The sequence below is a fragment of the Battus philenor genome, unplaced genomic scaffold, assembly GCF_028537555.1.
Source record: "Battus philenor isolate CCGP_79_NKW_IND1 unplaced genomic scaffold, ilBatPhil1.0.hap1 SCAF_22, whole genome shotgun sequence".
NCBI lineage: Eukaryota > Metazoa > Arthropoda > Insecta > Lepidoptera > Papilionidae > Battus > Battus philenor.
In genome coordinates, this window is record NW_027181685.1 from 13,307,825 (window position 1) to 13,320,790 (window position 12,966).

General features: G+C 39.4%; 2 protein-coding genes across 4 annotated transcripts; one reads left to right on the forward strand and one right to left on the reverse strand.

Moving 5' to 3' along the window:
- The first annotated feature begins 310 nt into the window (after nucleotides 1-310).
- LOC137923836 (vacuolar protein sorting-associated protein 26C) lies at nucleotides 311-5,342 on the forward strand. The gene is made up of 7 exons (XM_068767114.1): nucleotides 311-439; nucleotides 612-755; nucleotides 1,791-2,045; nucleotides 2,246-2,401; nucleotides 2,755-2,851; nucleotides 3,945-4,070; nucleotides 4,385-5,342. The coding sequence occupies exons 1-7, from the start codon at nucleotides 383-385 to the stop codon at nucleotides 4,462-4,464; spliced, it is 915 nt and encodes a 304-aa protein (XP_068623215.1). The 5' UTR covers nucleotides 311-382; the 3' UTR covers nucleotides 4,465-5,342.
- Nucleotides 4,662-12,883, reverse strand: LOC137923835 (protein cereblon-like). Of its 3 annotated transcripts, XM_068767110.1 has the most exons (10): nucleotides 12,708-12,883; nucleotides 12,460-12,623; nucleotides 10,701-10,900; nucleotides 9,628-9,804; nucleotides 8,776-8,880; nucleotides 8,573-8,697; nucleotides 7,381-7,520; nucleotides 6,280-6,382; nucleotides 5,852-5,996; nucleotides 4,662-5,777 (listed from the first exon to the last, which is right to left on the reverse strand). In XM_068767110.1, the coding sequence occupies exons 1-10, from the start codon at nucleotides 12,718-12,720 to the stop codon at nucleotides 5,678-5,680; spliced, it is 1,272 nt and encodes a 423-aa protein (XP_068623211.1). In that variant the 5' UTR covers nucleotides 12,721-12,883; the 3' UTR covers nucleotides 4,662-5,677. The 3 variants fall into 3 exon arrangements, with proteins under 3 accessions (XP_068623211.1, XP_068623212.1, XP_068623213.1); XM_068767111.1 differs by lacking the exon at nucleotides 4,662-5,777 and having other exon boundaries at nucleotides 5,875-6,007; XM_068767112.1 differs by lacking the exon at nucleotides 4,662-5,777 and having other exon boundaries at nucleotides 5,979-6,012.
- Nucleotides 12,884-12,966: the final 83 nt, after the last annotated feature.

Here is a 12,966-nt window from a genome sequence, read left to right on the forward strand (position 1 = left end):
AGTATTATATCTGGAGCAATTATTTAAAATTTAAGAATATAGTAGATAAATTTAAACCTCTACTTAATTTACATTAATGAAACTAATTACATTTCAAAAGCAAAGTCACACTAGAGAATTAAGTTCTTTTATGATTTAGAACCATCTTAGTAAATTGGTTTTGATTATTTTAAGCCATAGGACACTGAAAGGTTTATAGGAATATCGACTGAAAATAAAAATTTCTTTGTGTAGTTGTAATTTTCAAAAGTATTTATTTGATCTAGTAACATTGGAACTACTGCAAGTTGTTGTCAATTTTCTAATTGACTTATATTGAACGAAGTTTTCGATTGTTGTTTTAATTTATTGTCAAACAAAGTTTAAAAGAAATCATGTAAAAATGTCTACAAATTTAAGTATCGTGCTTAAGCGTGCCAGTAAAATATATCACGAAGGGGTAATTGATCGCACATAGTAAAAATATTATACATAAATAGAAGAAAAATAATTCGCGTTTTTAATAAGTAATTTATTATAAGCTTATGGTTCCTAAATTTTTATTAGCCCGTTTTAAAGACAGGAGTATATTAAATGAAAATTGGAGCTACATAATAGTGATTTTTTTTCAGGATACTATAGCAGGCGTAGTTGTTGTGGAAAATGGCAATGAGTTACGGCATGAAGGGCTAACCCTAGCTATGGAGGGGACAGTCAGCCTGCAGCTGAGCTCCAAGAATGTTGGAATATTTGAAGCGTTTTCCAACAGCATAAAAGTAAATAGCACTTGAAATAATTATTTTCTTAACTAATAATAGATATATATACTTTTTTTAAACTCAAATGTGAAGAAGTTATTTAGTAAAATATTGTTAATTGCTTTGTACTGAGCTACCTGACTATTCTAGTGTACCTTACTAAACAGTGTTTTTGTTTCAAGTTTTTAGAAACCTCTGCTCTTACATGACAAGTTCCTGGTTACCTGTTTGTTTATTAACACTACATCCAACAGTAGATGCAATGCCTTATACACATTATCTACCAGTCAACCTAAAGAGGTGCAGATATGACAAGTATATAGATAAATAAATGATAGTAAAATAATACATCATAAAATACCATATATAGTAGGTTTATTGTCTTATTACTAATAAATATATTGTTAAATACAGTTATATGCAATTAGAGAGAAGTTACACTGATTCTTGCTATTGAGACCTATCCCTTCCTAGACATAATCTCTTTAAACCTGTAAGTATATGCTGACTGCAATATTCATGTGAGGAGTTTATTTCAAAGTAGATATGTCTATGCTGTACATCTACTGTATATCTATTATATCTCTATAATATTTTTTATGCAAGTGGTTTTGTCTTACTATTCTTTCAAACCTAAATAGTTTCTTTTATGATTTGTTTAATATATATCAATTTCTAAAAAAATAATAGTAATTGAATTAATGCACAATTGAAAAATTGTATGACAGTGAAATTAATTAGTAAAATTTAATAAATTGGGCGACTATTTATGTTTATTTTTATTTTTTCTTAAAAACTTTGACTGTCGCTAAATAAGATATATATTCTTATTGTAAGGGTGGTTGAGGCATTTTGCTTACAAATGTACCTTGAACTTGCTTCCACTGTTGAAACATTGTTACATCATAATTTTTTGCAATATGTGAAAATAAGGCATGATAAAAAAATTGTTATATCCTTGAGAAATTAAACAGTAATTCCCAATTTGCCTGCCCTTCCTAAAATGAAAGCGTCTTACATAGACTTGACCTGAATAACATTTTTTAATTGCAGCCAATAAATTTAATCAACACGGTTATGGAACTTATACCAGCAGGCAAGATTCCACTTGGTGTAACAGAGATCCCTTTTGAGCTGCCGCTAAGGGCTCGCCACACTCTACCAGGGGCACCAGCAGGCTGCGGCCTTTTAGAGACTTATCATGGAGTGTTTGTTAATGTGCTGTACACACTAAAGTGCAACATGAAGAGGTCATTCCTGAGCAAACCCCTGAACACCGAATGCCAGTTTTTTGTGCAGTATCATCCGGTAACAAGTTAATTTCATGTTAAGTTACAAATTTTACTCTAATAGAGTATTAACTTAGTCTAATTTTTTGGAAGATTATAAACACATCTGTTTTGGGTTTTTTCTACATAACTTCTTTTTCCACATTTTATAGTTGGACAATGTTTGCATAAGTATGTGCATTTGTGTGATGTAAAATGTGTGATGGTTGCGAGGTGCAGGCGACAGCGGTGCGTAAGCCTGTCCGCTGTGAGATTTCGCCCAGCTCTGTGCGGCGCTGGGGGCCGGCGGGTGCGCGCGCCTCCATGCCTCACTTCCAGATCTACGCAGAGCTCGACACCACTGTGTGCCCACTTGACGTTCCACTTACAGGGAAGGTAAATACCTAATTTTATATGTTGGCTACCACTGCTTTACACCAAGATAGTGTTTAAGATATCCCAATGCTTATAAGACTTAAAACAGAGTTGTGCTGCGGACACATTCATGATGTAGCAATGAAAAGTTAGAGGACTGGAGTGGAGTTGTGTTTAAAAACTTTGTAGCCCTAAGATGTCGTCATTGGTTCTTAATTCCCCACAAAATACGACGAAGTGACAGCAAAGCTAGCTGGAATTTTCTGTTAATTAATATATAGCATTTCTACAACATTTATCCCTGCCTATTCAAGCAAAAGTTTGTCATAATTTATAAATTTGTGGTATAATCAGGATGATGTGATAACTTGCAGATTCGCGTGGAGGAGTGCTCAGTGCCAATTAAGTCCATAGAGCTTCAGCTGGTGAGGGTGGAGACTTGCGGCTGTGCAGAAGGCTACTCCAAGGATGGTGAGTGTACAACAGTTTGCACAATTATTCTCAACGCATGTAATATAAACATATAATTATTGATTGTAGATCTTCTATGGTATGTTTTCAATGGATGGTGTTATGAAATATCTCTATTTTCAGAAGTAATATTTATCCTCTTCCTTTACTATATCTATCCTGTAATTAAGGCATAAAAAAAAATTAAAAAGAAGTAACTTTATTTTAATATTATTTCCTACCTAATTTTGTTTAGGTCTTGATCTACAAAACAATTTAGGGCTCCGACTGTGACTCCGACAATTTCATTTGTAAGTAAGTGTCCAATGCTCCATTGTTTCTAAAAACGTTGGAGCTGCATGATGATATGAAAATCAAAACAGTGCAACAAGAAATTTAAATAAGAAATTTAAAGCGTGACTAGAAGAAAGTCACACCTAATAAACTCTCCATGTAGACAATGTGCCGATTATAGAAATAATAAATTGTGGGCATTGAAAGCACCAATTAATTGCATAGATGCTCACAATGGAGATCCTAATTTTACTGTCCGTTATCGTCAAACACCCCCCTTTAAAATATGTCTGTTGGACATGCTCTCATTGATATAACAATTATAAGCAATCTAGTCAGTCAGACAATAATAACTATTGCTGTCTATTCAAGTTTCTTTTCTGTATGACTTTAGCCTTCCCTTCCCTTCGGTGTGACTACATGGGTCAATAAAATTGTATTAATTGGAAAACGATACATCATTAGAATCTTGAAAGCACTTCTATTTCCTTCCAAGCTCGAGAGAGAAGATGCTCTTATACAGCATGTTCTACTTATGTTCGTATCTAAGTGTACACTCCCTATTTAATAAAGCCACTCTGAACGGGTCATGTAAATTTATCATTTCATTTTTGCTCTTTCTGAGTTATAAATACTATTCCATTGTGTTTCTATTCAGATGTGGCTGTTGCTAACTGGGATCCAATTATTAGAGCTGATACTAACAATCAACAATACCTATGTATAGTTAGGTACTAAATAAGTAAACTATGGTATAATTGTGTGAATTAATATTAACACGCTCTGTGTTCTGACTTGTGATACTTTGCACGTGTCGCAGCAACGGAGATCCAAAACATCCAGGTGGGCGACGGCGACGTGGTGCGCGCGCGGGACATCCCGCTGCACATGGTACTGCCGCGGCTCTTCACTTGCCCCACCACCACCACCGTCAACTTCAAAATCGGTAACTCCTAGCTTACCATTCTTTTTTCCACACTAATTTACAATAACCAACCTCAAGGACTTTTAGTGAGCATCAACTCTGGCATTGTTGCTCTGAATATGTCTTATTTTACAACACATTAACTTGTCTGAGAGGGGCTCCAATTAGAATGACACTTGCACTTAGAACGTGTTTATTGAAGGCGCCGAGCTTTACACAGGACGCCTCACCATGCGAACACTGCTTCACTTCGACTCGTTGTCACCTCGAGAGGTCATACGAATAACTCCTTGAATTGCTTATTATTATAATTAAGTCTGCCTGTCTGTCCGTAGAGTTCGAGCTGAATATCGCCGTTATATTCGAGGATGACTACCTGGTCACGGAGAACTTCCCCATCCTGCTCGTGCGGTAGCGGAACAAACTCTACGCGCCTGTTTTATTGCTTTATATATAGATAGACCTGCAAGGCATAGGTCACCCACAAATATTTTATAATAAGAGCTTATAATGTTATTATTTATTTGTTTGTGATGCGAGTCGTATCAATTTATTTTCTCAAAAGAAACAGAAATAAAAGATGTTAATTTTGTGGATATGTTTTATCCGGAGTCATTTTTATGGTTGAACAATTTACAAACATTGCTGTACTTTAAAAGTGTATTTTTATTTTAAATAAACAATGTATGTAAAATAATATATATACCACTAAGTTAAACAATATTGGATGTTTGAATTACAAGCTTAATATTTCGAGGTTGTGGGATAGATAGATGATAATAGATGTATGTACATATAAATGATAAATGTTCCAACAGTACAATCAGGTTGACTGTTGGAACATTTTGCAGCTTCCATCTAATAAAATGACATTTCAGGAGGGACAAAAATAAATATTGGTTACATCTCAATAATTGTAATTGATAGCTAATTTAATAAAGAACAATCTTTGTGTATTTATATTTGAAAGATCGCGTCATTATAATCTTTTTATTCTATAGCTAATACTATAGCCAGAAAATTATGGAAAAAAATTGACAAGGTGTATTGGAAGTCATTTGTTCATTTTTCGACCGGGTGGCGATTAGTCATGCTTTTAAGTACATGTTAAATAAGATACCAAATTGTTTAGCAACCAACAGTCTTACAAATTGGATTCAAACAGATATGAAATCTTGAAGCTAAGTCACTTGAAGCGTACCATTTATTTCTGCCACCGGAAATCTACAAAAATATTTTTCTATTGTCGCCAATGATGGTCGATGATAATAAAAATATATATTATTTAAGTTGTTTTGTCATTTTTTAGCTTACTACTAACATCACTTTTGTGACGAGATATCCATTCGTCGTAGGAAGTGCGAGTTGTACGCCCGCCACGTCGACGTGATTATAGTTCTTTCGCGTTAAGAATGAACAAGGTGAAATCATTCATCTGACCAATGACCAATGAACATTGACCAATCATAAGAACACTCGTGAACGCAACAATTTGATTGGACGCTGGTGGGCGAATAATAGTGATTTATTGAATTCTTAACGCGAATGAAAATCATCTGACGCCGTATACTTATTTTAAAAATTTTATTTACAAGTCGACCGGCAACTAGTCCTGGGGCGAGCGCCGCTCACAGTCGGTCGGGCTCGTCGTCGGCGCGCGGCTGCACGTAGTTCCGGCACAGGCCGTAGAACCGCTGCGGGACCAAGTTGCGCTTGACCGCGTCGAACCTGCGGCAAGCGACAGTTAGTGTTGACAGTGTGCGCGTGCGCACGCGCGTGTCATGTAGCGCAGTGCGACTCACCGCCAGCCGACGTGCGCCATGCAGGCGGCGCACACCGCGATGGTCCACGCGTAGCCCGGGAACCAGGAGTACTCCGCCGACGGGCGCCCGCTCAGCTCCGTGTTGCTGACGCGCGACACCGTCACTATGTCGTGCATGTACCCGCCTGCACATACGCTACACTTTACAACGGAAAATCACTCTGAACACAAAATAAAGCTACAAGTTCAAAAAATATAGTGACTGAATTAGACAGTTCAATCGCCGCGTCACAACAAAAATCGTTAGTAAAACAGGTGGATATTAAAAATAGGCGAGGCTGCCGGCGTCTCAACGTAGATTTGTATCGATTTAAAGTGAAAACGACTACAATTGGCGAAAAAATAGTGTCGGTCCATAGAGACACCCGTGGCACGAGTAGTGGCACATGACGACTACTTGCTGCGTACCTGGGTTGGTGTAGTTGGAGTGCACGCCCTCGCTGGACATGGCCAGGATGTGCTCGCGCCGCGCGATCTCTGCCACGCACGACGAGCAGCACAGCACGCTTTTCTGTCGCCAAAACATCGATTTCCTCCCGTTACGGTGCGGACATGCTTTGGCCGCGTCCCTCGCGAATGCAAGTCGTTGCGCTCAACAGTTACATTGACAAAGTTATAAAGTTTGAGCCCTCTTAAATACTCGTACCTGCCCTGTTGCGGGTGGTGGGTGGATAGTACCCTAAGAATTTATTGACATAATAATTATAATTGTTACACTCTTCCTCATATCTACACTCGGTCTTTTTCTTCCATCACATTCTCTTCCATTCGTTTCTATACCTTGTTACTTTTCATCCTTCGCCAATCCTCCTGGACGCTGCTATTTTTTAATTTTTTTTCGTGAGTTGATAATTTGTTAACAGTAGCGTATTCCGAATCAATTTTTTTGTTTTATGCTTTTCTAACTACATCTACATATATTGTTATACAAATCACATTCTTTTATCACATATTATCACCGCCTTTATTTATTACCCACTATTTTGTTTTATAAAAATATCTCCTTCCGACACAACTCCGGCAAGGTCTAACGGCTTTCGTCCTTGTTCACTAATAAGGACACCTATCCTTTCGTACAACCGAAACTGGTATTCTGTTCTCAACGTACCAAAACATTCGATAGCCGGTGATTAGGTGGACCACGAATTGGTCCACCGCAGGGTCACAGGTGCACGAGGGTCTCTCCTGAGTTTAAGCCTATGCAGATACTCAGTGAATCCCCCGTGCCCCTTGAACTTCCCGACCAGAATCCTGACCAGCTCTACCTTACGAAGTACGCGATAGGCCGAGACGGCGTCCAGCTCCGTCCGCGTTAGGAATGTTGTGATCATCGTTGCCCACCAGGCAAGGCACGCGCCGTAAACAAGCAAATCGCTCTTAATTAGGAAGTCAAGTTCACATTGACCATTTCTAATCGCGCTATGATATTATTTTTTCATCACTTTTTTTAATAAAGTATCTCGGGTTGATGTCTCCACGCGATCACTCGGTAAAGTGCCAAGTACTCACCCGCTCGATGAAGCGCAGTTCCATGTGCAGGCGCAACAGCGCGTCATCCACCATGAACAGAGCCAGCCGGTCCCGTGCCGACAGCGCCAGGTTGGACGCCACCCAGAACGACAGCGACACCGGCTCCTCCGGGAGCCGCTCTGCGGGCCCCGGAGGATAAACCGACTTTATACTGTGGCCATCAGAAGAAAAACACACCACAGCCCCATACGCTCTTGGTTAATGCTTGTTATTTAGAACACAGACATCATATCAGCCAATAGAACCGCGATCCTGACCATGTTGTCGATACACCAAGTGGGTCTCCACCCATGCCATGTCAACCGGGTCGTTTATATTGGAATGCACGCGCGATGTGCCCCGCTCACTACTGGAGTGGTAGTACGAGCAATTCTTCGAGCTAAGTCAGCGAACTTGAAACATGTCTGTGACTTTTGTTATATTGACTGGTTTTGGCAGACGCGGTACAGTGACTACCCGCAACCTATTAACTTTTATTGTATACTATCATTAAATTCCACACCCATCATTAATACCACCACCATCTAATATCATTGATTAGTGTTATCCGTCTCGAACAGGTATCCAGAGGATGGACAGCAGCATCCTCTTCGTACCACAATACCACACTGTCATCGCCAACCCGTCCGCCAAGCGTGGAGATTATGTATATCCCTACATAGATATCTGTGTGGGAGGCCTAAGCCTTGCAGTGGGCGTGTACAGGCTGAAACCACGACAACGATAGTTATAAAGTTTTGAAGTATATTATCAAAGAAGTTTTTGAGAAACAAGTTGCGAAAGAAATTAGACCATTTAAAAGACTGCACATTACACAATAGAACTAATACGGGTTGGCAGATCAATTGAAATTTGACGGTGATTATTTTTGATAACTTAATAGTAAAATTTCATTATTTAAGCAAGAAACCCCAGAAACTGGTTATGAAACATTATATTGCCATTAAAAATAATGCGTGCCTCTTCAAAAAGTGGCCAAGTGTGAAATCATCTTTGCATACTTCAATCACCAATCCTTTTCACTTGCTTACAAAAGTGCGGTCGAGAGAGCGCTAAGTACAGACATATTATATATATACTAGACAGCTAGCATATCGTAAAGTTGATATTTCACACGCACGTAATGCAGTTTGTTTTTATAATGTAGATATTATTTAAGGGTGTAGTATACCGAACATGAAAGACTTGAAGTAGTTGGTGATGAGGTCGCGCATGCGGTGGTAGTCAAAGATGTCGTAGACGAAGAGCGGCCAGGGCGTGAGCGCCGCGTCCATGCTGCGCAGCCGCCGGTCCAGCCTGCGGACAGCGCGCACTGTGAGCCGGGGTCATGTTGTGTGATGGGCACAGGCACGAGCACGAGCACGCGGTACGTACGGAGTGCGCGCGCGCCGCAGCGAGTCCAGACCGGCGAGGCGCGCGCGCCGCAGGGGCTCACCAGGCTGCACCTCGGGCAACACGCGCACTTCCGCAAACCGCATCCTGCAACATTACACGATTCCATCATCATATCAGCCGATAGACGTCCAATGCAAGCCTCACGCCTCCGCCAAAGATCCTTTCACGTTAAGAACGCTGTGTTCATCATAGTCCGCCAAGCTATACCCCGTAAATAATCAAATTGTTCGAAAGTAGAAAGTCAAGTTTACAGTGACCAGTTAAGGACAAGCTTTCGAACGGACTGCGGCCATCATTATGACGTCAGCCAAAAAAACCTTCGAGGCAGACCTCTACCAATAATCGCCACGATGACCGGTCTTTTGAATACGGCATCAGTCCATCTACTGGGGACACGGTTCATTCTATGTAAATAACCGGTCAAACGTATTTTAGGGACGAAATTCCGGGACCGGAATTATGTTATGGCGTGCAGGAAATTCCTCAGACTATGTCCCATACAGCATCAAAAATTTACTATATAAATAGTAAATTTTCATTTTGCATTTTAGAAATAAGGATCAGACCACATCAAATCAAAAAATTGAATAGAAAATTGATCGCACGTGAGAAGAATCGTCTGGCTTAGGACTTTACACACCAATAGAGCCCTTACCTTGAAAAAAATTCCTGCGGCGCTGTGATGTGCGTGCTTAAAAATACTCAATTAAAGTTAATAATCCGTTATGAATACATCGAGTTGTTCCGATGGTTTATGAGGCTATGAGATGCGTGAGCCTTGTCGTGATGAATATATATATGAATGGTATGGTAAGGAGAGAGTGTTTGTACCTTGCATAGACATGCATGGGCAAGGCGTGTTTGGGCATGTCCACGAGCCGGAAGCGGTGGTTGGCACGCGCCTTCAGCGACAGCGTCTGCGGGCCCACGCCCGGCGCCGCCGCGATCACGCCCGCCTCGAACACCTCGCACAGCACGCCGTAGCCCGACACCATGCTGCCCGTCTCGCTGCGAACGCACACCGCGTGCGACTGTTAACAACTCACTAACTAAACTAACAATACTACATAACTAAACTAACATAACGACATCTTATCAGAGGACATGCAACACAAACCCATCACCCATACATTCGATATTGCGTTCCTCTGCTTGTTTAAATTTAAAAACCGTCATAAGGCATTACAACACAAAGTCTTATCACAGAATGAATTCAAACTAAAATTCGAAAAGTTTTTAAAACAAAAAGCAACCAATAAAATTTCTCAAGATGCATTATGCACACAGATACCGTCCAATATTATACAGGTGATTAGTTAAAGGTATAGAAATTTTTCACTCATTATAAAGTGGTCACTCACAAATATGTAATTTTTTAAATTTAGATTATGATTTGCCAATAATTTTTGGCAATACAAATTATGCAGAGACAGATAGTAATAAACACAGGAAATGAATTATTGCAGATTAATGTGCAAACTTAGCAAGAGATAACAAGTATTTATCTAGTAGGCTGTCTGGAAGATGGTGGTAACTTCCATCATCTTGTCCTAGAAAAACAATAACTCTGGGGACATCGGATGATGATAGAGTCAGTTCTTACTAAGGCTCTGCAATGATCACTGCTCATCAGAGTTCTAGCCTAGACTCACAGAGGCCCAAAATCAACTCATGGGTAATCACTCTCCATTAGAAATAGAGTCACAAAATCAGCTCTCAATAAGTTCAACAGATACAGTGTTTAATTTATTTTTAAAAAAGAAGTTTTTGAATGATGAAACTTTATTTTTTTAATTAATTAAAAACAACAGCATTAACTTATCCAAAACCTTTATCTCCAGTTATTGTCAGTATGGATTAAATGTTATTGCATAACCATATTCAATTAAAAACATGTAACATACTCAGGACAGAGCAAGCCAAACAGTTTGTCCTTCTGTATGGCCCTGTTTAGCATGACTGCATCGTGTGGGTTCGGTAGCAGCATGGGAACCGTCTCTCCAGGGAACACAGCGCCAGTGTGCGCGGCCACCGGCACGCGCCCACGCCATCCCGCCTCCAGCACCGAGCGCCCACTCACAGTCACCAGCCCAGCGCCCATGTACTGATTACAAATCACAATTAACATTTATACACCACTTCTTTTACTTCATAGGCACCACCAAGGTGCATGCATGTAGGGTTTATGTTGGTAACTCAGAAAGTTCAAATAAAACCTAGACACTTTGAGCATTAGGGACAACTGACCGTGCGTTAATGATTGTTGAAGTCAAGCACTAAGACGCAAGTTCTGACTGGCGCAAGTTCATTCTCACAGCTCCTTTAAACATACATTACAGTACATTTTACAATGGCTAAAAATAATGCAGATACACTAAAAATTAAAATCTTTTTATCAACACAATACTTTGTTTGGGATAATTCTGACAGTGGTTTTTCAATATCATCTCCATGAGTCATATGGTTATAGCTAGAAAAGGACCAATATGTAGCTACTTCCGCCAATGCAGCAGCAGTCATGCAATAAAGTGCATCGCCTGCCAGCCTGCTGATAAACGTGCATGCAGCAAACAATGCGGATTACACAACTACCACTGTTAAATCACTCAACATGTGTTTCACCCTTCCACGGGGCACCTTCAGGAGTAATGTTACACCGATTAGTGCCAAACACAGAGTGCTGGTGCACAGCTGCTACTGCATTGACAGAAGTACCTACATATTGGTCCTTTTCTAATTTAGGATGGACTTCCACAAAATAACGCCTAAATCTACTAGATATTTGGTTATTGTGTTTCATCTTACATGAGTACTGCTGGCATAACCAAGAAAATTACGGAAGAGGATCTTATATTATCGAAATAGATTGGTTCCTCAGCATATGCAAACAATGAAATTCCTCACATATGTAAACAGCAAGATCAGTTGATTTAATTATAACCACCACATTAGGTTCAGATTACTTTTATAAAGGCAGCAGGGTAAAGCTGTTCTTATAATCTGTGATTACAGAGCTGGAATTTCTCCCAGATAACATTTTGCTGAAGAATGAATTATGAAAAAACATTGTGTATGTACGTGAAAATCTCTTATCACGTAACAATTACAGAAAAAATTTCTAATACTTATGACCGCACTATTTAACTAGTAAATCTAAAGTAGTAAGCTACCACTGGCCAGTGATGCTGATCTGCTAAGAGCTGATCAGAAGCTCAACAGTTGCTCTTTTTCAATTTGATTTTATAGTTTTTGATGCAAACATTACAATATCAACCATGTATATGAGCCAACAAACCAAATTCCACACATTACTTTCAACTATAAGCTCTCCAATGCTGTACTGAAGCGTCAAATCAGAGAGATCTCTGCAGTAATAGGACAGTATTGTGCTTTCGTAAATTACCATTATTTAACCCTTTCTTTTATTAAATAATCAGAATTAACATCCGATATGGTGCTGAGTGTGAAGGGTTAAAAGAAAAAAAATTCTACTCAAATGTAACACCAACAATAAGTGCATGTAAAAGTCTTATCTAGTAGCCCGGAGAAATAGTTCTAATATTGCATAGGTTTTTTTTAATATAATTATTATCAGATGTTTTTACACTATTGTTTGTTGCCACATCGTCATTGGCGTGTAAATCAAATAAGGAGTGCGCATACTGAGTGTGAGGCGGCCAACGATTTATCAAATTGCTGCTGTTCCCCATCAGACTCGGCGGCTGATGTCTCGTCGCCGTTACCACCGTCACCATCACCGCCGCCATCATCGTCGCCACCACCATCGCTGCTATTTTCCTCATTGTGGTCGTCTTCGCCGTTGCTTGCTATTTTAAAAAATATACAAGACATTAAAAATATACATCAACAATAACAAATCTTTTATTTAATAACTCTTATCGCTTGCTTACCGTTATCATCCATAATGCTGCGCAAAAGCTCTCGCAAAAGCGAAATTTTGGCAATTTACTGTCTACAGCGCTATAAATACAATATGTACTGAGTATCAGTATAACAAATTCAATCGAAATCGAAATTTACTTTCCTTTCGATTTAGCAGCTGCTTTTGTAGAGACGTTTGATGTTTTGATTTGTTTGCGAAGTCAGCTTGTTTCATTTGAAACACATGTGTGACAATTACTAAAGAACTAAATATAATTTAAACTTTTT

Excerpts from the sequence above, each read along its gene's own strand:
- LOC137923836 (XM_068767114.1), top strand. The coding sequence starts at position 383 with ATGTCTACAAATTTAAGTATCGTGCTTAAGCGTGCCAGTAAAATATAT. Across the intron at positions 440-611 it reads GTAAAATATATCACGAAGGG|GATACTATAGCAGGCGTAGT; the intron begins GTAATTGATCGC and ends ATTTTTTTTCAG. Across the intron at positions 756-1,790 it reads CGTTTTCCAACAGCATAAAA|CCAATAAATTTAATCAACAC; the intron begins GTAAATAGCACT and ends TTTTAATTGCAG.
- LOC137923835 (XM_068767110.1), bottom strand. Across the intron at positions 8,698-8,775 it reads CTGCGGCGCGCGCGCACTCC|GCTGGACCGGCGGCTGCGCA; the intron begins GTACGTACCGCG and ends CGCTGTCCGCAG. Across the intron at positions 5,778-5,851 it reads ATGGCGCACGTCGGCTGGCG|GTTCGACGCGGTCAAGCGCA; the intron begins GTGAGTCGCACT and ends CGCTTGCCGCAG.